At 44.4% G+C, this 27,932-nt stretch overlaps 1 protein-coding gene across 3 annotated transcripts in view; it reads left to right on the top strand.

Moving 5' to 3' along the window:
- The window catches only part of DOP1B (DOP1 leucine zipper like protein B), a 49,957-nt gene that overhangs the window by 10,356 nt on the left and 11,669 nt on the right, over nt 1-27,932 (top strand). For all 3 annotated transcript variants that reach the window (XM_064406685.1, XM_064406678.1, XM_064406690.1), the window contains exons 3-22: nt 3,896-4,077; nt 4,224-4,394; nt 6,214-6,403; nt 7,638-7,736; nt 9,613-9,736; nt 10,240-10,340; nt 10,758-10,872; nt 12,820-12,940; nt 13,379-13,498; nt 14,059-14,164; nt 14,244-14,435; nt 15,600-16,272; nt 18,078-18,346; nt 18,529-18,681; nt 19,712-19,812; nt 22,060-22,253; nt 24,758-26,342; nt 26,732-26,843; nt 27,187-27,375; nt 27,555-27,680. In XM_064406685.1, coding sequence (XP_064262755.1) covers nt 3,896-4,077; nt 4,224-4,394; nt 6,214-6,403; nt 7,638-7,736; nt 9,613-9,736; nt 10,240-10,340; nt 10,758-10,872; nt 12,820-12,940; nt 13,379-13,498; nt 14,059-14,164; nt 14,244-14,435; nt 15,600-16,272; nt 18,078-18,346; nt 18,529-18,681; nt 19,712-19,812; nt 22,060-22,253; nt 24,758-26,342; nt 26,732-26,843; nt 27,187-27,375; nt 27,555-27,680 — 4,923 coding nt within the window. The remainder of the gene's footprint in view (nt 1-3,895; nt 4,078-4,223; nt 4,395-6,213; nt 6,404-7,637; nt 7,737-9,612; nt 9,737-10,239; nt 10,341-10,757; nt 10,873-12,819; nt 12,941-13,378; nt 13,499-14,058; nt 14,165-14,243; nt 14,436-15,599; nt 16,273-18,077; nt 18,347-18,528; nt 18,682-19,711; nt 19,813-22,059; nt 22,254-24,757; nt 26,343-26,731; nt 26,844-27,186; nt 27,376-27,554; nt 27,681-27,932) is intronic.

Raw genomic sequence — 27,932 nt, 5'->3', positions numbered from 1 at the left:
CACCCAAGGTAAAAACAGTGAGACCACAACTCTCTTTTCTTTGTTCCAATTGTGAACAAAGTAATCCTGTGCCCCCATAATTAATTAATTAATTAATACTCACAAGATAATAGTTTCTTTTCCTCTTGTGGAGAAGTCTCCATAATACTAACAAGAAAACTTCTCTCCCTGAGTAAACTAGATAAAGACTATTTTAAAAGTAATAAACTGAAAATTTTGAATTTTATTTCTTTACATTATCAGTGAAAAAAGAAAGATTGTAAGAGAAAAATAAGTGTTCTAAAAGGTTTATTTTAATTCTTGCTACTTTTTTCTTTTAGTTACTATTAATAAAATTTTCTTTATACCCTTTTAAAGTTTTAAGCCTACTTTACCTTTCTCCTAATCCTATCTCCTACCTCACAACAAAAAATAAGTACATGACTAATTAACCATCACCAAAACATATCACACTCTAATACATTAAACCAAAAAATCTTAAAATGAAAGAAATCTCAAATTAACAAACCAAAACCACTCCACAAAATTAATATTTCCACCCAGTTTCAAACTAAAACCACCACACTGACTATAGAAATTTTCATCAAATTCAGTGTATGATCTTTTTGGTGTGCCAGTTCTCAGGGACAAGTGGGAATTTTTCATGAGATGGGATATTGGGAAGGAATTCCTGGCTGGGAGGGTGCCCAGAGAAGCTGAGGATCCCTGGAAGTGTCCAAGGGGATTTGGGATGGGCTGTGGAGCACCCTGGGATGGTGGAAGCTGTCACTGCCCAGCCCTGGATGATCTTTAATTTCCCTTCCAAACCATTCCATGATTCTAAATATTCAGTTTATCATTAAATATCATTATCCTCTGTTTGGGGAAGGGAGTTCTCATTTCCTTCAACACTTAGGAAATGTTGGAGCCAAAGCTGAGGTGCCATTATTGCTGTGGGGGGGCTGATGCTCTGTGGAATAAACAGTGAATATTTCCATTTTCTGGTTGATATTTCAATTCAACCTGTTGGAATATTAAGATGATCTTTGTTCAGTCTGAACCCTGAGAAGGAAAATATTTGCTATTAGAATCTGAAGCACAAAAAACTTTCAGAATTTTGAGCCTGTAAACCAAAATTTAGAATTAAACATAAGATTTAATCTGAAACTTTGAAAAAGGCTTCCAGACTTAGGTGCTAAAAGCAAAAATGTAAATTTATAGTTTGGAACAAAAACATGTTAAACTAAGTAAAAAACAGTTTAGAGTTTTAAAGTATAGAAAAAATAAAGTAACTGCAAAAGTAGACAAAGAATTTATACTGTGATTTTATGTGGTATAATTAACTAAGTAAACTTACACTGTAGTATAAGTCCATAAACCAAAATATTTAAAATTAAGTTAAAAACATAAATGTCCTTATTAACAGTGTTTTATTAGTCAATAACTCCTTAAAAAGTCTTATAACTAAAAGTCTTGTAAACTTCTAAACCATACTATAACAATGTAAACCAAACTCACCCTTCCTACCTATATAAAAAATTTAAAAATAAACCACATCATCAAAAACAACTCAAAAATCCCATCTCAAATTCCTTCCAAAACTCCCTACAAATAAATGATCACAATTTACCACTGGCCTGCCTTTTTGTAATTAACTCCTTTTATATCTCTAAATATACAGAGAGGGTGTGGGCAAACACATGCCAAGCAATATAAATAGAAAGTTTCAAAGTCCAGCTTTCCAGAAATCTCCACAGTTCTTACACCTCTTAAGGATTTTAATGTTGAAATAATACTCCTCATGTACCACCATGTGAGTAAAAGGCCCAAATATAACAGGTATCAAAACAGTAACTCCAGATATATGTGAAATAAAGTTTTATTTTTGGATTCTGGTTTTTATCATCCATTAAATGCAGCTCTGCCTGTGCTGGGGAGAGGAGGAGGGAAATGCAGTGGCTCTGAGTGACACCTGTGTGTCTGCCAGGATGGGCTGACCTTTCTCTTTGCTGGTGCTGTAAATTCCCAACCTTTTTTCCTCTTGGGTAAATTTCCTGCCAGCTGCTCTCACTGAAAGGGTTTTATCTCCTCTCCTTCTGCTGAGGAGTGCTCAGGGTGGGTTTGTTCCAGGAAAGGTTATTCCTCTTTCTGCTGCTTTCCAAGCCAAACAGAAGAACCTCAAGTTGAAAAGAATTCCATAGGATAGAACCATGATTTCATTTTGGGAAGAGACAAGAATTTGCCTGATCCTGAGAATATCCCAAATGTCCACGTGCTCTGGAACATCTGTGCTGGCTTTCAGCTTCATTTTTCTGCCTCTCTCGGGGTCAGGGTTGAAGGCACTCGAGGCACAGTTCACATTCAGGCTCAGGTGTTTATTATTTCTTCTCCATGCAGTGAGTTCTGCAGTATTTCACTAACAAATTAAAACTGGAGCCCTGTCTCTCTCTCTCTCCAAGGCCTTTTAAGGATAAACTGTCCAATTAAGAAATGACACCTAAATTATTTTTACGTTTAACCCAATACCCAACCACCCGTGCCCGCAATGGGGACTTTTTATCCAATAACACAAAAGCACACAAACCCAGGGAGAAGAAGGTGAAGAAGGAGAAGCAGGTGAAGAAGAAGGAGCAGCCTCCACCCTAAACCCTCCATCCTGCTTTCTATCTATTCCTGTATTCTAAACCCTTAAACTCTGAGTTTCCCACCCTGTGATATCACACACTTCTATTCAAACTGCACACCCACAATCCCAGTTCTGTCATTCCATTTTGGAAGCTTCTCCAGGGCCTCAGGTCAGTGCAGTGTTCTCTTGGGGGTCAGTGCCTGGCAGCACAGAAAGTCTGGAATTCTCAGCAGCCAGGACTCAAATGTATCTGTTTGTGTTTGCCCACTGAGCAAAGCCTACAGTGTCCTTGACTTGCAAGTTTTCTTTTTAATTGTCTCTGACTTGAAGAGAAAACTGATTTATTTCCCTGCTGAAATGCTCTGGTGGTTAAAGAAAGGAGTTCCTTTTCCCAAGAAGGGAGGCACAGTTTTTTCTAAAATTTTTCTAAATTGTTTTTCAAATCTTATTTAAGTATTTCCTGCTCTGAATACATGAGTGCAGTGAGTTATCCAGCTCAGTGAATGCAGCCACAGAGAATTCCAGAGCCTTTTATCTCATTTCATCATCTCTGCTTAGGTTGGAAGGTTTGTTATTTTTGTTATTTTTGTTTCAGATATTGGGGGAAAATTTGTTCTCTGTGAGGGAAGGGAGGCCATGGCACAGGTTTTCCAGGGAAGCTGTGGGCTCCTCATCCCTGGAAGTGCCCAAGGCCAGGTTGGACAGGGCTTGGAGCAGCCTGGCACTGTGGGAGGTGCTGGAACAAGATGATCTTTAAGGTCCTTTCCAACCCATTCCACAATTCCATGAAGAGAGATATGAGGAAAGAGAAATCTTTAATTCTTTCTTTATTCCCTAAAAGCTGAGATGCTCTTCTTGTCACTTCCCCTTTCCCCTGGAGATGGGATAATCTGGGATAATGGGATACCCTGTCCCAATCCTGTTCTTTGACTTCCTTCTCCCTCCTCTAAGCAGACTCACACCAGGCTTTTCCAAATTTTCCATGGCTGATCCCAAATGAAAACTCAGCTGCAGAGTTCTGCTGTAACAAAATGCAGTTAGGAGTTCAAACTCTTCTCAACATTCTCCTCAAGCTTTAATAAACAGCCATTAGATATTTTATATTTCACCTTATAACTCTTTCTCCTCCTCTCCTTTCTCCTCAAGCTTTAATAAACAGCCATTAGATATTTTATATTTCACATTAACTCTTTCTTCTCCTCTCCTTTCTCCTCAAGTTTTAACAAACAGCCATTAGATATTTTATATTTCACATTATAACTCTTTCTCCTCCTCTCCTTTCTCCCCCAGGCTCTGCAGAGTAACCTGAAGTATTCTCTGCTGCCTAGAAGATTGATCATCAGTAAAAGATTATCCCAGTGCTTGCACCCAGCCCTGCCCAGTGGGGTGCACTTAAAGGCTCTAGAAACCTATGAAATAATTTTTAAAATCATTGGCACAAAATGGCTTGCCAAGGATTTATTCTTGTACAGGTAATTAGATTTTTTTTTTCCTAAGGCACAAAACAGCTCTCAAGGATTTCTTTTTGTACATGTCATTTTCTTTTTTTTTTCCTAAGGCATAACCATCTCAATCTATTTAAATTAACTCTCATTTTGTCTTTCTTTTGGATTCAAAGCTCTGGTTTGTTCCCTCTGCTGGCAAATGCAGCAATGTCAGTGAGACCTGTTCTCCTTGGCTTGTATGAGAAATATTTTCTCCCCCTCCAAAAATCCCTCCTGCCTGGTCTCCAGGCCTTTGTCATTGGGCTGCTGCCTGGCTTGGAAGAAGGATCAGAAATTTATGACAGGTAATATTAATTATTCCATATTCATTGAAGCAATATCCAGTATTTTGAATTTTTAGGGAATTCTCAAATTTCTGTCAGATTTCTATAAATAAAAGAGCTTCTAAAGGGGGATGAATGGTGGGACCTGGAAAGATGCTGAAGTAGAAAAACCCTTTCCTCTCTATTTTCATCCCAGGAGGAGAAGAGGAAAATGAGGGTTAAAAAAAAAGAGGAAAAGAAGAGTTAAAAAAAGAGAAAAGGAGGGTTAAAAATAGAAATGCTGGGAGAAAATAATAAAACGTTTCTTAAAGCTCCTCTGACTCCTAAATAATTCACCTGACTCCCCAAACCACTGCTCTGGAGATAAATTCTATTTTAATTCTGTAACATGAGAGAGCAGCTGAATTCTTTCCAATATTTCTGTATAATCTGGCAAAAATACGGAGCAGGGAGTTAAAGAGAATTGCAAATGAAATTCCAAAATCTGAACTCTGGTTTACACCTTTTTCCCTATTTTTGATGGCGTCATTTTCCTCTTTGAACAAACAGGATCTGACATACATTTCATAAATTTTGAGAAATATTTATGCTGAAATTAATTTAATTGGGTTTTTTTGTGAAATACCAATTTACATGAGGAAGTTTTTCTTTTGTTTGCACATTGCAATGATTCTGTGTTAAGAATATCTTGTCAGAAGATATGTTGGGTTAATTTTCAATTACTTTTTATGAGAGGCTTTCAGTTGAGTGTTTTCAGAACCTTCAATATTGAGGACTAAAATTAATCCATCTCCTGCTGTTCCTGAAAATGAACAAAGTGCTGAGGTTGTGCTTCAGCCTAGACACCATTTCCAGCTCCAAATTTCCCTGAGTTTGTGCACTCACACAGAAAATGGAAGACAAAAACTGCTTTGAGGGATTTTTTTATAAATAAATGGAAAAAAACCCCATCACACTGGAAGGTGTTTCCTCTTCTGAGCTGGGCTTTTCCTCTTTTCACAATCTTGCATTCCTCACGTGAGGTTTTAATTCCTCCTTTATGGTAAAATACCAAAGTGTTCCAGAGCAGGGCTGTGCTCCAGTCACGGGATTTTCAGTGGGATGGTCTGGAATTCATTTCAGGGTGTCCTGTGTGCAATTTGTTGTTTCATCTCATGGAATCCTGGAATGGTTTGGGTTGGGAGGGACCTCAAAGCCCATCCAGTGCCACCCCTGCCATGGCAGGGACACCTTCCACTGTGCCAGGCTGCTCCAGCCCCAGTGTCCAACCTGGCCTTGGGCACTGCCAGGGATCCAGGGCACTTCACATCTCTTGTTTTTCTTCATCCCTTAAAAATTGACCCTGTTGGTTTGAAAGCAGGAATTTTCAGGATAACCTCCAGCTCCCAGATGGACAAAATTGGCTTTCAGATTTTCACATCTGCTTAAATGACTTCCAGTTTAGCTTTTCACACCTCTGACAGTAAACATTCTGCAATCACAGGTGCTGCAGATGTTTGGTCAGAGCTAAATATTTGCAAATGTTTCCTGAAGAACTTTGCAGTGTGTGAACAGAGACTTTGTTTTAGTGACAAAGAATTGAGTGGGTTTGATATTTTTGTGCAGTGAGATTCATCCATCACCACCTGGGATAGGAGAAGGTTCCCTGCCCATGGCAGGGGGTGGAATCAGATGATTTTTGGGTCCCTTCCAACCCAAACCATCCAAGATTCTGTGATAAAGGGAAATATTGACAACACAAAGCTGCAAAATATCAAATAAATTATATAAACTCTATATAAATCAATTTCTGTGGTATAAAATCAGCTAACAAAGGGTTTTTTTCTCTGGCTGTGTACAGAACAGATGCTCTGCTGGTGAAGCTGTCCCTGCTGATGGGCCAGGAGGTGTTTTATGGAGCTCTGTGGGGCAGTGTCCTGGGCAGCCCCTCCATCAGGCTCCCTGCTTCCCTCTTCGTTGTCAGCCACATCAACAGGGAACTCTCTGGCAAGCAGCAGAAATTCATGCTTGGCACTGATTATAAACTCACTGTAAGTTCATTTTACACCCTTGTTTGGGTTTAAAAAGCCAGGTATCTGCTAAGGAAGGCAGGAGTCTCCTTTGACATGGAAAATGTAAACCCTCTCCTCCAAATTGTTATAATTTTGAAATTAAGGGGCTCTCAGGCAAAGATATGGGAATAGGTATAACAGTTCTTTATTAGGGAAAAATAATTTAAAATACAAAAATAAAAATGTAATAATACAAACCAACACAGAGTCAGAGCATGCCCTGTCCCCCTGTGGGTCAGGGTGGTGGCACAGTCCCATCCCATGGGGGCTCAGCCCTCCTGCAGTGCCAGCTGTGCTTCTGCTGGAGCAGGGATCCTGCACAAGGCTGCAGTTTTCCTCTGCAGCTCCAGGGCTGCTGGAGATGGGCCTGCTCTTCCTCTGGGAATGCAGGGCAGGAGAAAGCTGCTCCTCTGGGAATGCAGTGGGCAAAGGCTGCTGTGCTGTTCCAGGCTCAGATTGTATCCAGGTAGGAATGCTTGGCTCCTGCCCTGGGCGGAGCATCTCCCATGGGATGCTGGAATTGGATCAGCCCTGCAGGGACACTCAGTGGCCATGGACAGCAGAGATCTCCTGGAGGGAGGATTGGCTGTGGGAGAGAGAAAGGAAAAACTGCCCCATGAACAGCAGAGAACTGCCCCAGCTCTGACAGATGGGGATAGAACACACACCCCCAGGCACAGCTTGCAACCTGAGACAACCCCAAAATCCCAGCCTTGTCTGGATTAAATTAGGATTCCATGCAATTAAAAATATTGTGAAAAGAGAGACTGAAAGGTCCATACTCTGAAATTGCTCCATCCATTTAATTTGAAGAGCAGCTTTTCTGGTTTCAATGTTTGATGTGCAGTTCCCAAAGTGTTTGCTGTTCTGAGGTTTTGTGTCTTTTTATTTTTCCAGTGGAATGGAAATCTTCTGTAGGGAGTAATTTGTGTTGAGTGATGGAATAAGTGTGAGGCTAATTAGAGTAATATCTGCATTTTGGGAGGTTTTACATCTTGTAACTCTGGGACATTCTGTACTCTTACAAACCCAATATTAACAATTCTTTTAATAGCCACAATAATTTGTTTTAACTCAGTTTGGGTGCAGGAGTTAAATTGTAATTGTCCTAGTATTTAAACAGAATATTATTCATAGGTAGCCAAATTTTCTTTTCCATCCAGTGATTATTTGGTAGCAGAATCAAATAAAATGTTGTGTTTTCCTTCTCCAGATAAAGTCTTTGTGTGTGTCAGTGCTGGATTCCAATGTCCTTGTGCAGAGGAACACTCTGGAAGCAATCCTCTTCTTTTTCCCATTTTATACAGCTTTGGTAAGGGGATTGTTTTGGGATTTTTTCCATGGAAGGTGTGTTCTGTGCAAGCAGCCCAGCTCCCACCTCTGTTATTGCCAAATGGCTGAATTTTGAACCCTCAAAATCTATTAATTTTGGGATTTGTTGTGCTTCATCATTTTGAGCAGTGGAGGAGACTCTGCTGCTTCTCAGAGTCTTTACAGCTTCCAAGGCTGAAGAAATGATTTCCCAGGGGCTTTTGGGGGGTATTTGGGATGTGCTTGAACTAGTCAGGCCTGAGCAGCTCATCTGGAAAACATATGGAGTTTATTCAAGCAGGATTTTAGAATTTAGAATTGTCCACATGAAGTGATTTCTGGTAAAGACCAGGAGAGAAAATCTTACTTAAAACAAAAGTTTTTCCCATTGTTTCCTCACCTCCCTGTAGGACAGGCAGTGTTTAGGATGGAGGAAGAGTTTTTAAGTCTTAAGGAGAGGAGAAGCTTTGGGCTGAGCTCAGGGTGGCCTTGCAGGGCCTGAAGGAGGCCCAGGAAACCTGGAGAGAGACAATTTCCAGGGCATGCAGGGACAGGACACAGGGAATGGCTTCCAACTAAAAGATTGTAGAGTTAGGTGGGGTATTGGGGAAAATCATTTATCCCTGGCAGGGTGGGCAGGGCTGGGATGGAATTGCCAGAGCAGCTGTGGCTGCCCCTGGATCCCTGGCAGTGCCCAAGGCCAGGTTGGACACTGGGGCTGGAGCAGCCTGGGACAGTGGAGGGTGTGGGAATGGATGGGCTTTAAGGTCCCTCCCATCCTGTGACTCCATGATCCCACTTTTCTCAGATCCCTTGAGGTTGTGTCACATTTCTTTTACTGATGACATGGACAAGGGGATTGAGTCTTTCATTAGTAAATCTGCAGACCACACTGAGCTGGGAGCTGTGTCCATCTGTTGGAAGGTAAAATGGCTCTGCAGAGAGACCTGGAATGGTTGGATGGATGGGCTGAGTCCAACAGGATGAAGTTTAATAAATCCAAGTGCCCGGTTCTGTCTTTTGGGCACACCAACCCCTGCAATGCCAGAGGCTGGGGATGCTGTGGTTGGACAGTGCCCAGGCAGAAAGGGACCTGGGGGTGCTGGACAGCTGGCAGAACACGAGCCAGCAGTGTGTCCTGCTGGCCAACAAAGCCAATGGCTGCTGGCCTGGATCAGGAATGGTGTGGCAGCAGGAGCAGGGAGGTCACTCTGTCCCTGCACTGGGGTCACACCTGGAGTGCTGAGCCCAGCTCTGGCCCCTCAGTTTGGGAAGGACCTTGGGACACTGAGCACAGCCAGAGGGGACAGCAAGGCTGGAGAGGGGCTGGGAACACAAACCCTGAGAGGAGCCCTGAGGGAGCTGGGGGTGCTCCCCTGGAGAAAAGGAGACTCAGGGGTGCCCTCCTCACCCTGCCCAGCTCCTGAAAGGTGCCTGTGCTCAGCTGGGGCTGGGCTCTGTCTGCAGCAGCACTGACACAGCCAGAGCACACAGCCTGCACTGCACCAAGGGAATACAGGCTGCAGATCAGGAAAAAGCTTTTCCAGCAAGGGTGATAAAGTTCAGGAATGGCTGCCCGGGGAGGTGGTGCAGTCCCCATCCCTGGGGGTGTTTAACAGAGCCTGGATGTGGCACTGGGGGCCAGGGTTTAGTTGAGCTGTTGGGGCTGGCTTGGACTCGATGGTCTTGAAGGTCTCTTCCAACCCAGTCATTCTGTGAATTCCTGATGTTTTTAGCACACAAACCATTTTCTTGTTGATGCCTTGTTACCTTTTCCCCTATACATTATTATTCCCAGTTCAAAAGCCCAGCCCATCACCAGTTTGACTCCTTTCAGCACTCACCAACAGCTGAAAAATCTTTCTCTTCCACCCTAGGACTGCAAGGAAAGCACCATCCTGCTCAGGAGGGCTGATCTGGTTTATATCCTGTCAGCAGCCACTCAGACTCTGCTGAGGAGAGACATGTCCCTCAACAGGAGATTGTATGCATGGCTGCTAGGTACTGTGCAAAATCCAGGGATTTTCAATGTTCTGCATGCTTGAGAGCAAGAAACAAATCCATATTTAAAATTGAAATACTTCTTTAGCTTTTAATGAATGATGATAAAGTAAATTGGTGTTTATTTGCCATTTATTAAGTGCCTTAATACAATTAAATATTTGGTAAACAGGGCCTCCCTTCAGAGGTGAATTTATTTCTCTCTGAATGCAATTTATTTCTCTCTGAGTGCCAGGGTATCTGATAAATTCTGGTTCCACCCACAGCTTATTGTGAAGTGGTTCAGTGGACTAAAAGCTACTATTTTAACCTTATTTTGCTGGAAGAAATAATGATTCCCACTGTTTTGATTTATGTATTGTGCTGAACATCTGGATGCCCTCAAACTGGGACCTGTGGGCTGTTGAAATGCCAAAGATCAAAAATGCAGTGTAAATTCAATATAACCCCCTCAGTGCTCTGTGCTGCTCTCTGAACTCCTCCTGCCTCTGGTTTTTTTGTAGGTTCTGATATTAAAGGTGGCACTTTTGCCCCAGACTCCACCACTTCTGAAGACCATGCTGTTTATTTCTTTGGAAAATACTCTAAAGATCTTTTGGTTGAGGTTGGTGTTCATTTTATACAGATATATTCCAGATAAATTAAAGATCCTTGCAATTTTATCTCAAACTGTGTCCAGAATTACTCCCAGTTGTTGGTTTGTCCTTCCCTCTCTGTCCCTGTGGTTACATTTCCATCTATCTCAAAGCCTCTGTGCTGTATTTATCCCAATATTGGATTGCTTATGGAATCTAAGGAAACCAAAGGGAAGCATCTTGGCTGAACTACCTGAATTATTTAAAAATGTTTCTCTGGATAAGATCAGCCCTTGAGGATAGAATTGATTTGTTTACCCTGGATGGAAAATTAGACTTCATTTGTAGTCAGTCCTAAACAAAATCAAATGTAGCAACACTTCATCTCTTAATAAGATGACATTCTGTCTCTGATGGATAACATTGTGATGTTTTCCTTTTCCCAGAGTTTGATTGTGATTCTGCATCAGAAATTCCCAGAGGCTGAGCCAGAGGAGCAGCACCAGGCTTATCTCAAACCCTTCCGGATCCTCATCAGCCTGCTGGACAAACCTGAAATAGGTGAGGTGTTCATCCCAAATCCGAGCAGGACTTAACAAAACCCTGCCCAATCCTAATCCTGTGTTGTGTAGGAATGTGCAGGAGGCTGTTCTTTGCCTTGGCCCTGCTCTGGAACAAATTCCCTCTCCAGGTTCTCTCTGGCTGCCCCACAGAGCCCTGCAGAGCATGGATGGATCCCAGGGAGGGAAATGCAAATCTGTGCCCTCCTCTAGGGTCAGCACAACCCAGGCTGGGGGTTGTGCCAACACCAACCCCACAGGCTGGGACAGAGTGACCTGAGAGCTGCTCAAGCAGGAAAGCCCTGGGGGTGCTGGGGACAGGGCTGGACACGAGCCCAGGGGTGCTCAGGTGGGCAAGAGGCCCCTGGCAGCTGGGCTGGATGAGGAATTGTGTGTCCAGCAGGAGCAGGGCAGGGATTGTCCCTCTGTGCTGGCTCTGAGAGGCCCCTCGAGGGCTGTGCCCAGTTCTGCTCCTGCAGGAGAGACCTGGAGGGGCTGGAGCGTGTCCAGGGCAGGGAACGGAGCTGGGAAGGGGCTGGAGCCCCAGCAGGGGCTGAGGGAGCTGGGAAGGGGCTGAGGCTGGAGCAAAGGAGGCTCAGGGGCCCTTGTGGCTCTGCACAAGTCCCTGGCAGGAGGGGACAGCCGGGGGGGTCGGGCTCTGCTCCAGGGAACAGGGACAGGAGCAGAGGGAACGGCCTCAGGCTGGGCCAGGGCAGGCTCAGGGTGGGTATTTGGAAAAATTTCCTCATGGGAAGGGTTTTAAAAATTGGAAGGTGCAGCCCAGGACAGTGATGGGGTCACCTTCCCTGGAAGTGTTGGAAATTGTGTGGATGTGGCACTTGGGGACAGATTTAGAGGTGAACACAGGGGTGGTGCTGGGTGATGGTTGGACTCTGATCTTGGAGATCTTTTCCAACTTTAACATTTTTGTGATTTGGCCCAAATACCCAAGTTTGTTTTGGTTTTCTTTTTTTACTGGATTAGAGCAGGAAGTGGAGAAGCAGGGGAGGCTCAGGTCGGAGACTGGGAAAGAAAATTTCCCTGGCAGAGTGGTCAGGCCTTGGGCTGAGCTGCCCAGGGAGGTTTGGAGTCACTGGAATTGTCCCAGAGCAGTCTGGATGAGTCTGGATGTGGCCCCTAGGGACAGGGTTTGGGGTTGATGGCACTGGCTGATCCTGGAAGGCTCTTCCAGCCTTGATAATTCTGGGGTTCTTAGCCTTGAGCTGGAATCTGAGGGGCACTTAAAAAAAGCACTTCCAGCCTTGTGTCAGTATTCAGCTCCATTTGTTCCTTGGGTGGATCTGCTCTTCCCTCTCTGTCTGTCCATGCAGCACCAGCAGCATGAGGCTCTGCCCATCCTTATTTCAAGGGCAAATTCAATTTTCTGCACTAAAGAATCAAACCAAAGTGACTTGACAATTTTTTAAAATATTTTGGGTGGGGCATAATGTTGCCAAAGAGGTTGTTTCTGTTAGAAATATATTGATTAATCTAATTTAGAAAGTAAATGAGAGACATTGCCCTACTGGATGTGTTGCTTGGCTGCCTGACAATCTGCATTAATCCAAAGTACAAATAAAGGGATAATAAATCCTTTTTAAACTAGGGATATTTAGCTAAACTGCATTATCCAGTTTAATCTTTCCAGTCAGAACATAAAGTTTGATTCCTTGAGCCTTAAGCCATTAAGACTCTCCCTGTAGAAATCAATTTAACAATGCAACAATTATTTAAAGGTATCAAATGAAACATAACAAGTTTTGACCTTTGCTGCTATTCTTAGTCACTTAAACTTTTATATTTTCATATTTAAAAAGCACTCATTGCAATGCTTTATACACTAATTTTATTTTTTTTTTAATTATTCCAAGTTGAGGGCACTGAAATTATTATTTCTTCCCCTCCTCTGTAGACAACTCCTGGATTCTTTTTTTCCCTTTCCTTGCAGGCCCACAGGTTGTTGGGGATCTGTTCCTGGAAGTTCTTAGAGCTTTTTATTCCTACTGCAAAGACACCCTGGGTTCTGATCTCAAACTCAGCTACAATCAAAGTGGCAACACCCTGGCAAGGTATGACAAATTTCCAACTCTCAGCTGAAACTGGGTAATTTTTAAGCTAAATGGTTAAAATGAAGGAGTTTAATGAAGTTTTGGGTTGTTACAAAGAGACTTTCTGGCCAGAGGATGAAATTTTTCTCTGGTTTCCCCTTTTCTCTACAGATAATGAATTTCTCTTGGATTAGCAGAGCAAAAAGGAAGTTTGCTGCATGTGATGGGTGTTGAGTAACCACAATGACATCAGGCTGCTGACAGAGCTCAGCCTTGTGATTCCCATCATCTGAAAGATGCTCCAGCTATTCCAGAATGATTTAGACTTTGATTTTTTAAAAAAACCAACATTTTTTTAGCTTTAAGAGAAAGGGGAAAAGAGATTTTCGAGTCCATCCGCTCATGTGATGTGAATCCTCACTGACATCTGCTTTTCTTTTCCTTTTCTCTCCCTTCCAGTGCAATCAAAGAGAACAAAAACGCTTCAGAAATTGTCAAAACAGTGAATTTGTTGATCACATCCTTAAGCACTGATTTCCTCTGGGACTACCTGACCAGATGTTTTGAAGATTGTTTCAGGTGTTTATGTTGTGCTCTCAAAAATGCCACTTCAGAGCTGTCTGTTCAGCATAATAATATTTACTAAAGCTTTTAAGGGACATCACACAGGGTAGAACCAGCCAGGTCTGTAAGTTGTGTCCACAAATAATTCAGGAGTGCAGCCAGGTAAACAATTAGATGGGAATTTCAAACTGGGAACAAAAGAAATTCCTTTCAAATCAACAGAAGAAGGAAAAAGGGTTGGGAGGGGAGGTGGAGAGGTGTTTCTAGAGGAAAAATAAAGGTACTAAATGGGCTTTAAGGTCTCTTCCAACCCTCTGATTAGATGATATCTCTCTTTTTATCATTTTGTAACTCTAAGAAAGAAGATTCTGCAATCTGAAAATTAGCAGCTCTTCATCATGCCACACAGAGTTGAGGTTGTTTTGACAGAATATTTTCCCCTTCTCTGTTAGAAGCCCTTTGCCTCAGAGCTGTTCAGTATTTTGTACTGATTTTAACAAAGCTTTTTGCTTGTAACCAGAATTTTGCCATGAAAAAAAAAAAAACCTTCCATAAGAATGTTTCTTTCACTCCAGAAACAAATCCACGGGGGTGAGGTATCCTCTGGAAAATGTGAGCACTCCTCCTACCATTTCAGAGCTCTGCACTCTGCTGGTGTTCCTGCTGGATGTGATTCCTCTGGTAAGGCTGGGCTGCACCATCCCTGCTCAGTGATGGAGGAGATGGGATAACTCCTTTAAACGTTCCTTTTGCATTTCAGGAGCTCTACTCAGAAGTGCAGACTCAGTACCTGCCCCAGATGCTCAGTTACATGGTGCAGTCTCTCCTGGAAAACATGGAAGTCTTGGGACTGCCAGAACTCACTCATGCCTTAAAAACCTGTTTTAAGGTGCTCAGCAAGGTGCAAATGCCCCCTTCCTACCTGGACATCGAGACAGGCAGTGGCAATGGGGTAGGTGATTTTCAGCCCCTCAGAGATGGGTAAAACTCTTTTTAAAACTCTTGGTTTAAATGATTTTGGGACAGAATTTTAAATGCTAATTCTCCTTCAGCCTCGATGACAATTGCACCTGAAGGAGCCACAAGAAAGATGGAGAGAGACAGTTTCAAGGGATGGAGGGACAGGACACAGGGAATGACTTCAAATTAAAAAAGAGTAGGGTTAGATGGGATATTGGGAATTAGGAATTCTTCCCTGTGAGGGTGGGGAGGGGCTGGGTTGGAATTCCCAGAGAAGCTGTGGCTGCTTCATCCCTGAAGTGTCCAAAGCCAGCTTGGACAGGAGCTTGGAGCAGCTTTGGAGCAGCCTGGGACAGTGGGAGGTGTCCCTGCCAGGGCAGGGGTGCCACTGGAACATTTCTAAGATCCCTTCCAACACAAACCTATAATTCTATGAAATTTTTAAATACAACAATAAAGATTTTTTGAAGCTTCCCTTCTTTGGCTCCTTCCAGAGCACTCTGTACCCTTGTTACTCTCACTGGGTGTTCAGTTCTGGCCTGTTTGAATTATTTGTGGCACTCAAGGAGTTTAGTCTTGTCTGCCCCTGAGAAGGATGGGATCTAAATGGTTTTGGAAACAGAATGCAGTAGCTAAAAACTGGAGTTACCAAATGCAGCCCAGCTTCACAGCTGGTTAGGTCTGCAGGGCTTTCAATGAATATTTCAGTGGAGCACAATGGGCCATTGTTGGTGTGCAAAGGACCATGCTGAGGAATGAGGAATAAATGGGATGAATCAGCCCCAGGAGCACAGCCTGCCAAAATCTGCCAGCAGAACAAATACCTGCATTTGAGCAGAAATAATGGAACAGATGGAACACTGCTCTGGGGGGAAATGGGTTTTAAGGGAGCACATCTCTCTGTTTGGTGAGTCAGTTGTGTGAGGTTTATACAGATATTTATATATAATAAATATATATCTATTATGTATTTTATGTTATATATTTATACAGATACTGGGTTTTAAAGGGAAGTTAATGGAGCTGTTTATAAACAACTGTGATCCTGAAACTGGGAATCACAAACAGCAATTTTTCCTTTTTCTGTCATTGCTGTTCTCCAAGTGAAAGCTCTGTTGGCAGTGCCACATTAACCACATCCCTGCTGCTGTTGCAGAGCCCAGTGCCAAAGGAAGATGTGGACATAACCCTGGAGACCAAACCTGGGCTGCAGGAGGAGGAGGAGGCTCCATTCCCCACCCTCAAGTCAGAGGACAGTGGCATTGGCCTGAGTGCCTCCTCCCCAGAGCTGTGCCAGCACCTGGGGGTGCCCACGGTGACCCTGGAGAGAGATGATGTCTGGAAAAAAGGAGGGAGCATCCAGAAAACCCTGCTCTGCATCCAGGAGCTGGTGGCCAAGTTTGCCAGCAAATACATTTTTGGGATGCAGCTCCAAGAAATGAGTCCTGAAGGGATTGCAGCAATAAATCTGAGCGGGAAGGAGAAAAAGGAGAATGGCTACAGGTTACCTGAGAGTGGCAACAAGAAAAAGAGTCCCTGGGATGGCAAGCAAATCACTGTGCCTCAGGTGAAACAAATGCTCTCAGAGCTGTTCTCAGCCAGGGGCTCGCCCTTCAGGAGCAGGAATTCCACTGCTGTCCTCTCTGAACACAAAAAGGAGAAGGAGGAGGAGGAGTGGGACCTGGAGCTGGTGCTGGGACCCCTCAGAGGGGACTGCAAGGAGGCTTTCTCTGCAGCTTGTCACCTGCTGCTGGATTGCACCACATTCCCAGTTTACCTGTCTGAGGAGGAGATGGAACACTTGTACCTCTCTCTGTTTCAGGATCCTGGTAAGAATCTTCCTTTCCTGAGCATTTTTAGGATGCAAACAGTGAGAGCTTGGCTATTTTCAGGACCAGAGGCAGTAAAAACTCTTGGACAGGGCTGAAGGCAAATTGGGAATTAAATCCTCACCTACCTCAGCATCTGGGGTGTGCCTGGCAGCTGAGTTTTGCCAAGCTTCTTAAATTCAATTTTTTTTTTAAAAAATCCCACTAGAAAATTTGGAGCTGAAGGGATACAAAGACATCCTGGCCTGTACAGCCTTGCATGGTTCAGGATTTTCAGGATATCCATCCCTGTTTTCCATGGGTTGTGCCCCCAAAAAAGGATGTTGTAGAGGAAGATGGGTGTAGGTGGAAAATTTGAACTCTAAACCATAACAGAGGCAAAATCATCTCTTATCCCAAACCCTCAGCATTCAAAGGAGTTCAATGTAACAAATAAGAATATTTTTGTACAGCTGGAGGGCCTGTTTGTTCTTGGATTCCCAGTTCATTCCTTAGCTTTAGCAGGAGCTGGTATTGACCTGAAGGTTAACTCACAAACAGGTTTGTGGGGAATGGAGAGGTGGGAAACTGGAAAACTTGGTTCTGTTCCTCACTTCACTCCATATTCCTGCTGTCTGATGATATTCCCATCATCTCCATGGCATGGACATGGAATGCTTCCATTGCTCCCTCAGGAAAAGATGGCTTGGATTGATGTCAGCCACGTCAGTTTTAAGTTATAAATCCTGAAAGGAGGGGCCTCAGTGCTGCTGGAAGAGCATCCATGGATCCTGACCCCTCTGGAGCTGGTTGTGACCATAGAAGCTGGAAAACAAACCAGCAGCTCTAAATAATAAACATATTAATTGGGAATATTTATTGGGAATATTATTGGGAATATTATATGTTATTGGGTTGGGAATAAACATAACGGACAAAGCAGAAATCCTGGAAGTTTTGGGGTCCTGCAAGAGCTTTCTGCTGGGAGAAGTAGGGAAACATGGAGAGGTTGTGGCTGCCTCATCCCTGGAAATATTCCAGGCCAGACTTGGAGCACCCTGGGAGGGTGGAAGGTGTCCCTGCCATCTTCAAGGTCCCTTCCAACCCGAGCCTTCTGTGATTCCATGAACTGTTGATGACAGGATCTGGGCAGTCATTTTGGTCCTGTGACCTTGCTTAAAGGATTTTTGGGAGTATGACTCCAACCCTGAGGTTGTTTCATGTGGATTCTTCTGCTTCTTTTATTTGCCAAGGTCAGGATTAAATGTGTGAGAGAGTAATTCTTGTTGGGACTCAGATATTTATCAGTTCTTATCTCTGTCACAGTCTCACAAACCCTGAGTTCTGCAGCACTTCAACAAACTAAAAATGGAGCCCTGTCTCTCTCTCTACAAGGCCTTTTAAGGATCAACTGTCTAATTAAGAAAGGACACCTAAATTATTTTCACTTGTAACCCAATAACCAACCACCCATGCCCGCAATGGGGTCTGTTTTTTCCAATGACACAAAACCACCCAAACCCAGGGAGTAGAAGGTGAAGAAGAAGGAGCAGCCTCCACCCTAAACCCTCCACCTTGCTTTCTATCTATTACTGTATTCTAAACCCTTAAACTCTGAGTTTCCCAGCCTGTGATATCACACACTTCTATCCAAACTGCACACCCACAATCCCAGTTCTGCCATTCCATTTTGGAAGCTTCTCCAGGGCCTCAGGTCAGTGCAGTGTTCTCCTGGGGTCAGTGCCTGGCAGCACAGAAAGTTTAAAATTCTCAGTACCCAAGGTTCCAACAGTTCCAAACCCTTTCTGTCCCTTCCCTTGGAGCAGGAGGTGATCCCAGCTTCCCTCTGTGGCTGAAGTCCCTGATGACAATCTGCTGCTGTGTCAACGACTGCTACGTGCAGAATGTGTCCATCTTCACCCTCCTGGAGGTCATCAACCACTCCCAGTCCCTGGCACTGGTGATTGAGGACAGGATGAAGAGGTACAAAGTGTCTGGCCACAACCCTTTCCTTGGCAAGCTGCAGATGGTCACCCTTCCTCCCATTGCTCCTGCAGTCCTGAAGATGATCTCAGAGAAAACAGATTTCTACCAGGTGTCCGTTTTCTTTTCCTTTTTTACTGCCCAGCTACACTGACCCTCTAATTCATAGAATCCTGGGATTCTGAGGCAATTTGGGAATGCCTTCTGGCAACAGGAAGCCAGGAAGGAAATGGCTGTTATTATGAATATAATTATGAATATATTCATATTTAGTTGTGTGCTCTTTTTCCCTAGAGAGTTGCCTGTGTGCTCTGGAATCAGCTGAACAAGGAGACTCGGGAGCACCACATTGCCTGTGTGGAATTGTTCTACAGACTTCACTGCCTGGCTCCCTCAGCAAATATCTGTGAGGACATCATCTGCCAGGCCCTTCTGCACCGGGACAAAGTAGGTCCTGTGTAGCTGCAGCTCTCTTCATGGAGAGCAAACACACACAGCTTCTCGAGGATATTTCTTGGGAATTGCAGTGAGGAACTTTACAGAAAGAGAAAACAATTCTTATCTTTATTTTCTAGTTTTGTTGTTTTTATACATGTGGAATGTGTTAAGAAGGTTGTTTACCTGAAGGGATTTGGTAATTAGATTCTAGTGGTAATTGTTTATATTAATTAACCAATCACTCAAAGCTGTGTCCTGACTGTCTGGAGACAGTCACGAGTTTTTCTTTAGTATCCTTTTAACATCTCTTTAGTGTAGTTATAATATGGTATTAATGTAATATAGTATAGTTTAATAAAGCAATTGTTCAGCAATCTGAATCAGAAGAGTCAGATACCAATCATTCCCAGATGTTGGAATCATCCTGACTCTCCTATAGCTCCTGCATGCACTGAAGCCCCTCCAGCACTGTGGAATTGTTCCAGTGCTTCCCAAATGTCCTGCTGTTCCCTTCTCCATGTGTTCACTCCCGTGGCTGCTGTGTTTTCCAAGAGTTTGACAGGATGTGTCCATGCTTTTACAATTCCCTGGGATTTGTTCAGCATGGGATTAGTGCTGGACTTAATCCCTGGATACAAAATCTAGCACTTGATATTAGCTGGAGCTTTTAGTTCAAACTCAAACCCTGTAGTTTCTGTCAGGATTTCCCACTGCCCCAGCTCTACCAATATCTGTAAAATCACTTCATTTTTTATAGTATCTGGTCTCACAATAAGCTGTGTTTTAAGTGAGCCAGTTATTAATTCTTTTCCTTCCCTAATATAATGACAGCACAGTTCTGTAACAGCTGACAGAACATTTTGCACAATAAAACTTCAACCAGTCTTTCCCATTGTTTTCCTGTCCTTGCAATATTGCAACATAAACATTTGCAAACTTTTTACAGCTTTTCACCAATAACCACTGCCTGGATACTGCAGTGTATTCCCATTTTCATCCAACTTGGAAACCTCCCTAAATCTCTTTTTTCCTTGCCAAGGGAACAAGGCTGGAAGCTCTGTTCAGATTCTCTGTCATGTGGCACCTGACCAGAGAGATCCAAGGCAGCAGAGTGACTTCCCACAATCGCTCCTTTGATAGGTATTTCCACTTCCATTTCCATTTTTTATATTTAATTATATCTTGTTTTATTCTCTTTTCTGAGCTGGGGAGGAGCTCTCTGTAGGGAGAGTAAAAAAAATGAACAAAAGGAACATTTTCCACTTCCTTGGAGTTTATCTTTGCAGGGCACTCTGTGCATGCTGTGGTTTCTTTTGGGTGAAGGAAGTTGCTGTAAAAATAGAAAGAGCTTCTTAAAGGAGGAGTAGCTTTTCTGGAGAGCAGATATTTTTTGATCTTGGAGTGAATTAAATTTGCCTTCCAAAGAAAATAACACCAGCTCCTTGTAAAAATAAAAATCTTAGTTTAGTTTTACTTCCTATGGGATAAAATTAAATAAAACCAAATAAATATGGGAAAGAACTTAAAAAGTGGGAGGATTTGTGTGGCCTTGCTTGTACAATTCCTGAGCTCAGTCCAGGAAAAGCTGCTTGGCCAAAGCTGTTGGGAGCAGACCTGAGCCATTGGGCACGCTCTGGGTGTGTTCCCTGCCAGGATTTTATTGCTTGGTTTAACTTTTTTTAGGGATTTCAGCCTCCTTGGTGCTGGTGATGCCTTGGAGTGGCTCCCTAGAGCAGAGGCTAGACAAGATTAAGAGAATAAGAGCAGGTATTTAATAAAGGCCTCCACAGATACACCTTGGGCACTCCCAGAGGCCTCACCCAACCTGGACAGTGGTCACCAGTGTTTCACACAATTATCACTTTGGTCCATTTACACATCAGGGGTTAATTCTCCAATCACAGCTTCAGGTAATGAAGTCATTAACCCCCAGTTTGCTCCCTCCCAATTCACTTTTTTTTATATTTTCAGGGCCTGAGGCTGTAGGGTGTCCTTGGGTCTCAGACCTAGAGGGATTGTTTTGTCTGAGCAAAATGTGAATTCAGTGATGCCTTGGGAGGCTGCCTGGAACAGAGGCCAGGCAGTGCTAAAGGAATAAAGCAGAAATTTATTAAAAAGCCTTTAAAGGATACACTTTGGGCAGCACAGGAGCCCAGCTGAGACTACACCCAAGATGGACCCTGGGTCATGAATTTTCACACTTTTATAGGTTTTGGTCCATTCCCATCTTGGGGTTAATTGTCCAATTACAGCTGCAGGTTGTGCATTCCCATCCTCCCAGATTGCTCTCCTCAATTTGCTGTTGTTTTTACTTTTTGGGGGCCTGGAAAAGGATTGATTGATGAGTGAACTGTGAGGAGAACTTACTAACACTTCACATGAAGTTCAGAGTTACACACTAATGCAGTGCAAAATCTGGAAAATATGAAAGCTAAAACTTAAGGCATCAACAGTAACTAACACTTCATGAGGAGTTCAGAGTTATCCACTAATAATTTGTGAGAAATGGATTTGTAAGAATCTGTTGTAAGACTTGTAGAACGGATTTGTAAGAATCCACTGTAAAATTTGTAAGAATGGATTTGTAAGAATGCACTGTAAGGTTTGTAAGGATGGATTTGTAAGGTTTGTAAGAATGGATTTGTAAGAATGCACTGTAAGATTTGTAAAAATGGACTTGTAAGAATCCGCTGTAAGGTTTGTAGGAATGGATTTTTAAGAATCCATCGTAAGATTTGTAAGAATGGATTTGTAAGAATCCACTGTAAGATTTATAAGGATGGATTTTTAAGAATCCATCATAAGATTTGTAAGGATGGATTTGTAAGGTTTGTAGGAATAGATTTGTAAGAATCCATTGTAAGATTTGTAAGGATGAATTTGTAAGGTTTGTAGGAATGGATTTGTAAGAATCCATTGTAAGATTTGTAAGGATGGATTTGTAAGGTTTGTAGGAATAGATTTGTAAGAATCCATTGTAAGATTTGTAAGGATGAATTTGTAAGGTTTGTAGGAATGGATTTGTAAGAATCCACTGTAAGATTGGTAAGAATGGATTTGTAAGAATGCACTGTAAGATTTGTAAGGATGGATTTGTAAAGTTTGTAGGAATGGATTTGTAAGAATGCACTGTAAGATTTGTAAGGATGGATTTATAAGAATCCAGTGTAAGGTTTGTAAGAACGGATTTGTAAGAATCCATGCACTAATCCATGCACTAATGTGTAAGACTCCATGAACTCACCTCATTCTCATTTCAATCATCAATTTTTCAATCATCACTTTCATCTCATTTCAACCATCACTCAATCCGTTTCCCACATCAGTGCAGCAGAGGACTCAAGCCCCGCACCAGCCGCAGCTCTGAGCTGTCCCGTGTCCCCGCAGGTCGCTGTTCGTGGTGCTGGACAGCCTGACGTGCCCGGACGGGGCGATCGGCGCGGCGGCGCAGGGCTGGCTGCTGCGGGCGCTGTCGCTGAGCGATGTGGCGCGGATCCTGGAGCCCGTGCTGCTGCTGCTGCTGCACCCGCGCACCCAGCGCACCGCCCTGCGCTGCCTCCGCCAGCGCGCCGCCTCCCCAGGTACCGGGAAAAATACCGCCTCCCCCATTTACCCGGGAAAAATGATCAGGAGGACTCCGTGGGTATCAGGGGGCTAATTAATTACTTTGTCGTACCGTGTTATTGTCATTCTTGCACCAAGAATAGCACAGGGACAGGCGGGAAGCAATATTGTAGAAAGAGCAAGGAAGGATTTATTCAAGAGAACAGCACAGTTTTTATACAGTGATACAATAGATTCTATTTGATTGGCTAACAAAAACATCTTCCTCATACGCTGTCCTTGAGAAGAACAGAAAGACGAAATAGAAAAACACCACCTGTTATCCTTAACAACTTATCACATTCTTACAACTCCCTAAAAATTGTCACAATCCACTGTGAGAAACCCTTGCCGTTTCTCTCTCTCTATCCCATGGCATGCACATATTATTCTATACTATATTACACTACATCTGAACTGAAATCACTTATTATTACACTCAGCTGCACTGAACAGAATCTCCTGACTGTCTGCTGACCAACAGTCTGCACATGTGCTTGGCCCTGACAGGCCAAGGAAACACAGCACCATCACTCTGGGTAAACAGTCTCCATATTGCATTCTACTTTGGCACAAACACAGGGGCAGCAAATGAGATAAGAATTGTTTTGATCATTCTTTGCTCTGCTTCTCTCAGGTTCAGAGAATGTGAATCCCACAGGGCCCTCTGGGGCACTGCTCCATCCAGGGGATGAGGCCAGCGGGGTGAGGGCCAGCCCTGCCCTTGGGTCACAGCATCCCCAGGGAGCTCCAGGCTGGGCAGAGGGGCTGGAAAAGGCCCTGGGGGTGCTGGGGACAGGGCTGGACACGAGCCCAGGGGTGCCCAGGTGGGCAAGAGGCCCCTGGCAGCTGGATGAGGAATTGTGTGTCCAGCAGGAGCAGGGCAGGGATTGTGTGGTAATAACATATCCCCTGAACAGAGGGAGACATAGTTCTCTGCCAGGATTTTCCTGGGAAGCTGTGAGAAGCTTCACAGAAGCTTCAGAGAAGTTCAGAGAAGAGAATGAGAAACAATTCTTCTCTCCATTTACTACAACTGTTGTTGTGTACATGAAGAATGTGTTATGGAGATAATTTAACAACAAGTGATTTCTTAATTAGACACTGGATGGTGTTCAGAGGGACCGACCAATTAGACTGTCACTAAGGGTTATGAACTTCTTAGTGAGATAGTATAGTATAGTATAATCATATAGTACAGCTTAATAAAACAATTGATCAGCCTTCTGCAACCACAGAGTCAATATTAATTATTTCCCATTCAGGGAACCATTGCCACAATAGGATTGTCCCTCTGTGCTGGCTCTGAGAGGCCCCTCGAGGGCTGTGCCCAGTTCTGCTCCTGCAGGAGAGACCTGGAGGGGCTGGAGCGTGTCCAGGGCAGGGAACGGAGCTGGGAAGGGGCTGGAGCCCCAGCAGGGGCTGAGGGAGCTGGGAAGGGGCTGAGGCTGGAGCAAAGGAGGCTCAGGGGCCCTTGTGGCTCTGCACAAGTCCCTGGCAGGAGGGGACAGCTGGGGGGGTCGGGCTGTGCTCCAGGGAACAGGGACAGGAGCAGAGGGAACGGCCTCAGGCTGGGCCAGGGCAGGCTCAGGGTGGGTATTTGGAAAAATTTCCTCATGGGAAAGGTTTTAAAACATTGGAAGGGGCTGCCCAGGGCAGTGATGGGGTCACCTTCCCTGGAAGTGTTGGAAACTGGGTGGAAGTGGCACTTGGGGACAGGTTTAGAGGTGAACAGGGGCATGGTGCTGGGTGATGGTTGAACTCTGATCTTGGAGATCTTTTCCTACATTAACAATTCTGTGATTTGGCCCAAATACCCAAGTTTGTTTTTTTGCTGGAGCAGAGCAGGAAGTGCAGAAGTTTCTGGGAGTTTTATGCACAAGAAGCTCCTGTCCCCTGTCCTGTGCCTGTTACCAGGCTGTGCTTTCAGCATCATTTCTTGGTGTCACTTGGTAGATAAATGTCACACAGTTAAAGCATCCACAGGGCTGCTATAGAAGCACAGAGCTAATCTATTCCTTCCTTGTTCACAGCATTTAATTAAGGAAAAAATCAGCTCTTTAATTAATTAATTGATCAGTCCCTCTGTTGCCATCCTTCTCATTGCCCTCCTGATCTCCACAAATATTCAATGTTCAGGAAGCATAAAAAAAGACAATTGTCACTCTTAGGGTGTCTCAGCCTAAAAGTGCTTTATGCTTTGATCCTGTTCTTTTTGCAGGAGGTTAGCACTGCTCTTTAACCACTTTAAAAGACAAATAATTTTTCCCTTAAGAATAATTCCTGTTCATTTTTTTAGCCACATTCATTACAATTAATACTAGACTGGAGCAAAGTAGCTTTCTAAACTTCTAAAAAAATATTTATTAAATATAAAGCATGATGTGTTGGCTAAATGACCCTTAAAGGTCCCTTCCAAGCCAGACTATGATATGATTTTATGTGTGAAATAGAAATCAAATGAACAAAATCTATTTTTCAGACTATGTTCGTGATTGGCTTTGCAAGAAAAAGGCCCCTCTGAAAGAGTCTGGCATCTCTGAGAGCAATTCTGAGGAAAACCTCCCCTTGAGCCAGTTCACTACTGTGGACAGAGAAGCAATTTGGGCAGAAGTGGAAAACGATCCAGAGAAAGCAGAGCTAAAAGCTGAGCAGCCTGAAAATGATGGCTCTTCCCAGGACACGGAGGGCGAGCAGGACAACAGCGAGCACACCGAGTCTGCAGACACCAGCACAGGCCATGACAGTGACAACACCTCCTCCTTGTCCCCTTCCCTGGAGCTGCAGGAGGTGAGCAGCGAGGACAAGGAGGCTGCAGCTGATGGCAGAGAGGCTCCAGGCCACGGGAATTCCCTCAGTGCCTCCGAGAGCTCCAGATCCAGCGCGGGGCTCAACCTCGTCAGGGCCGACTCCGAGAGGACTCAGGCCTCGGAGTCCCTGTCCAGTGACGAGGAGGTGGAGCTGGAGCTGCAGGAGATGGCCCACTGCAGGCTGCTGAGGCAGCAGAAGGAGAAGCAGGAGCTGGCAGAGGCCCTGTTCAAGCACATGCTGCTGTACCTGCAGCCCTACGACTCGCGGCGGGTGCTCTACGCCTTCTCCGTGCTGGAGGCCGTGCTCAAAACCAACCCCAAGGAATTCATCGAGGCTGTGGCCACCACCAGCATGGACACCAGCTCCACGGCGCACCTGAACCTCATCTACAACCTCTTGGCTCGCCACCAGGAAGCTCTGGCAGGGCAGAGCTTTTACGGGAAGCTGCAGCCTCAGTCCCCCACGGCGTGCCCGCACTCGCTGCTGATCGAGCTGCTCACCTCGCTGTGCCTGAGCTTCCTGCGCTCCTACTACCCCTGCTGCCTGCAGCTCAGCCACAGGGACCTGCTGGGCAACAGGGACGTGCAGGTGAAGAGCGTGGAGGTGCTCATCAGGATGATGGCCCAGCTGGCCACCACGGCCAAGGCGGCCGAGCCCAGGAGCGTGGAGCTGATCCGGGATCTGCTGGGCAGGTGCCAGGTGCAGGAGCTGGTGCTGCTCTCGCTCTCGGCCTCCATGTACGTCAGCCACAAGCGCTACCAGCTCCTGGCTGCTGGGGACAGCCACCAGGAGCCAGAGCTCCTCGAGGAGAGCCTGATCAACTTTGGCCACGATCAGATCTGGAGCGAGCACCCTCTCCAGATTGAGCTGCTGAAGCTGCTGCAGGTGTTGATTGTCCTGGAGCACCACCTTGGCCAGAGGCCTGAGGAGCAGGAGAACCAGCCAGACCTGTCCAAGGAGTGGCAGCAGGCTCTGAACTTCCAGCAGGCCATTGGGGCCATGCAGTACGTGTACCCACACCCCATCACCTCGCAGGGCTTGTTTGTCTCTGCCGTGGTGAGGGGGCTGCAGCCCGAGTACGGCCATGGCATGCATCCCACCTGGGTGGGCTTGGTCACCAGCTCCCTGCCCTACTTTGGGAAGTCCTTAGGCTGGACCGTGGCCCCGTTTGTGGTGCAGATCTGTAAAAACCTGGATGAGCTTGTCAAGCAGTATGAAAATGAAGCTGTGAGGACTTCTGCCAAAACATCTGCCAGGTAAGAGCCACCAGCGGGGATTTGTTTTTCCAAAAATTCCCCTTTCCACAGAGCTGGGAGTGTGAAGGAACTCCCTGGGTCAGCACTGTGGCTCCCAGAGTTTGATCCTTAATTCCTGCTGCACCTGGAGTGAGCTGGAGGCAAGAATTGGTGCAGCAGCTGGAGGAAGAGAGGAGAGAGGAGCAGCAGCTCTGATATTTCCTGGCTCCCTCTGCTTTCCATCCAAGTATAAAAGCTCCCAGTTTTATGGATCCCTTCATTTTGATATTCCTGACCTGATATTCCTAATATTCCCTCCATTTTAGCTGTGGAACAGAAACAGGAATTTTTAATCGAGGAAATACCACTTGGCATATTAACATGTTTGGGTTTTTTTCCCCCTCCCAAAGTTTCACTTCTAAAAGAGAAAATGTGACTCCTGATTACCCCCTCACCCTTCTGGAAGGGCTGACAACCATCGGGCACTTCTGCCTTCTGGATCATCCCCATCCAACAAAAAAGGTACGTGGGAATCCCCTGCCAGCAGGGTCACATCCCCTTTCCTTCCAGGTGAAGAGAAACAGGGAATTGTACAAGAAAATAACCTTAGAGAGGCCTCAGGGCACACCCAAAGAACTGAGCTGGCTCAAAGTGAAAGGACTGAGCTCAATTTTTCTGTATTTGAAGACTGCAAAGGGAATTTTAAGTTATTGTTCATGAAGATCTTGGTGATGCAAATATCAGTCCTTAACAAACTGGTTTATTTTCTTTGGGTTTATAATGCTTTGATGTGCTCCCCACAATTTTTAGGTTCTTGTGCATAATAAATAATTTTTACATTGATATTTTGGGGTTTTTTTCCCAGTCATCCTGTTCAGCTGAACCTGCCAACCTGAGGAATGCCAGGAATGCCATCCTGGAGGAGCTGCCCCGAATTATGAACACCATGAGCCTCCTGTGGAGTGTCATCAAGAGGGAAGACTCCCAAAAAAGACCAACTGACTTCTTTGGGACAACTAAAGGCTCCTCTTCAGTCTACTTTAAAGCAACCAAAGTAGGAGCTCTTATAAAATGCTGATTTTTTTTAATCTCCTCATCCTCCCCAGTGCATTTTACATGGAGTTCTTTTATTGTTGTTTATTTTCTGTTTATTCTGGGAAAAAAAAAAAGATACTTTATAAAGTAGGAGATGGTCTTTGCCTTACATTGATAATTATTTTCCTCCCTTTGCAGACACTCAGAACAAAAATATTGGACTTCCTGAATCCCTTGACAGCACACCTTGGAATCCAGCTGATGGCAGCAACTGCAGCAGTGTGGAACAGCAAAAAACCTCACAGGAGTCACAGTAAAACCAAGGTGAAGCTACAGAAAAGCACCTTTTTATTTCCTGTATAAAGGCAAATGTTACATTTATGTGCTCAGTTCTTAACTCTGTTTGTAGATTCTTTGGGGTTTTTTAAATAGGACTGAAAAATCTGAAATCCTCTTGGTTAGAATCAGGACTACAATTAAACCTCAATAAATAATCAAATAAAACCCACATCGTGGGTTTAAATCTGAGAGTAAAATCCATTTTTTATTCAAAACTGGATTGCAATTGGCCAATTA

Source organism: Passer domesticus, chromosome 2 (assembly GCF_036417665.1).
Source record: "Passer domesticus isolate bPasDom1 chromosome 2, bPasDom1.hap1, whole genome shotgun sequence".
In the NCBI taxonomy this organism is placed as follows: Eukaryota; Metazoa; Chordata; class Aves; order Passeriformes; family Passeridae; genus Passer; species Passer domesticus.
This window is presented reverse-complemented; position numbering and strand designations above follow the sequence as displayed.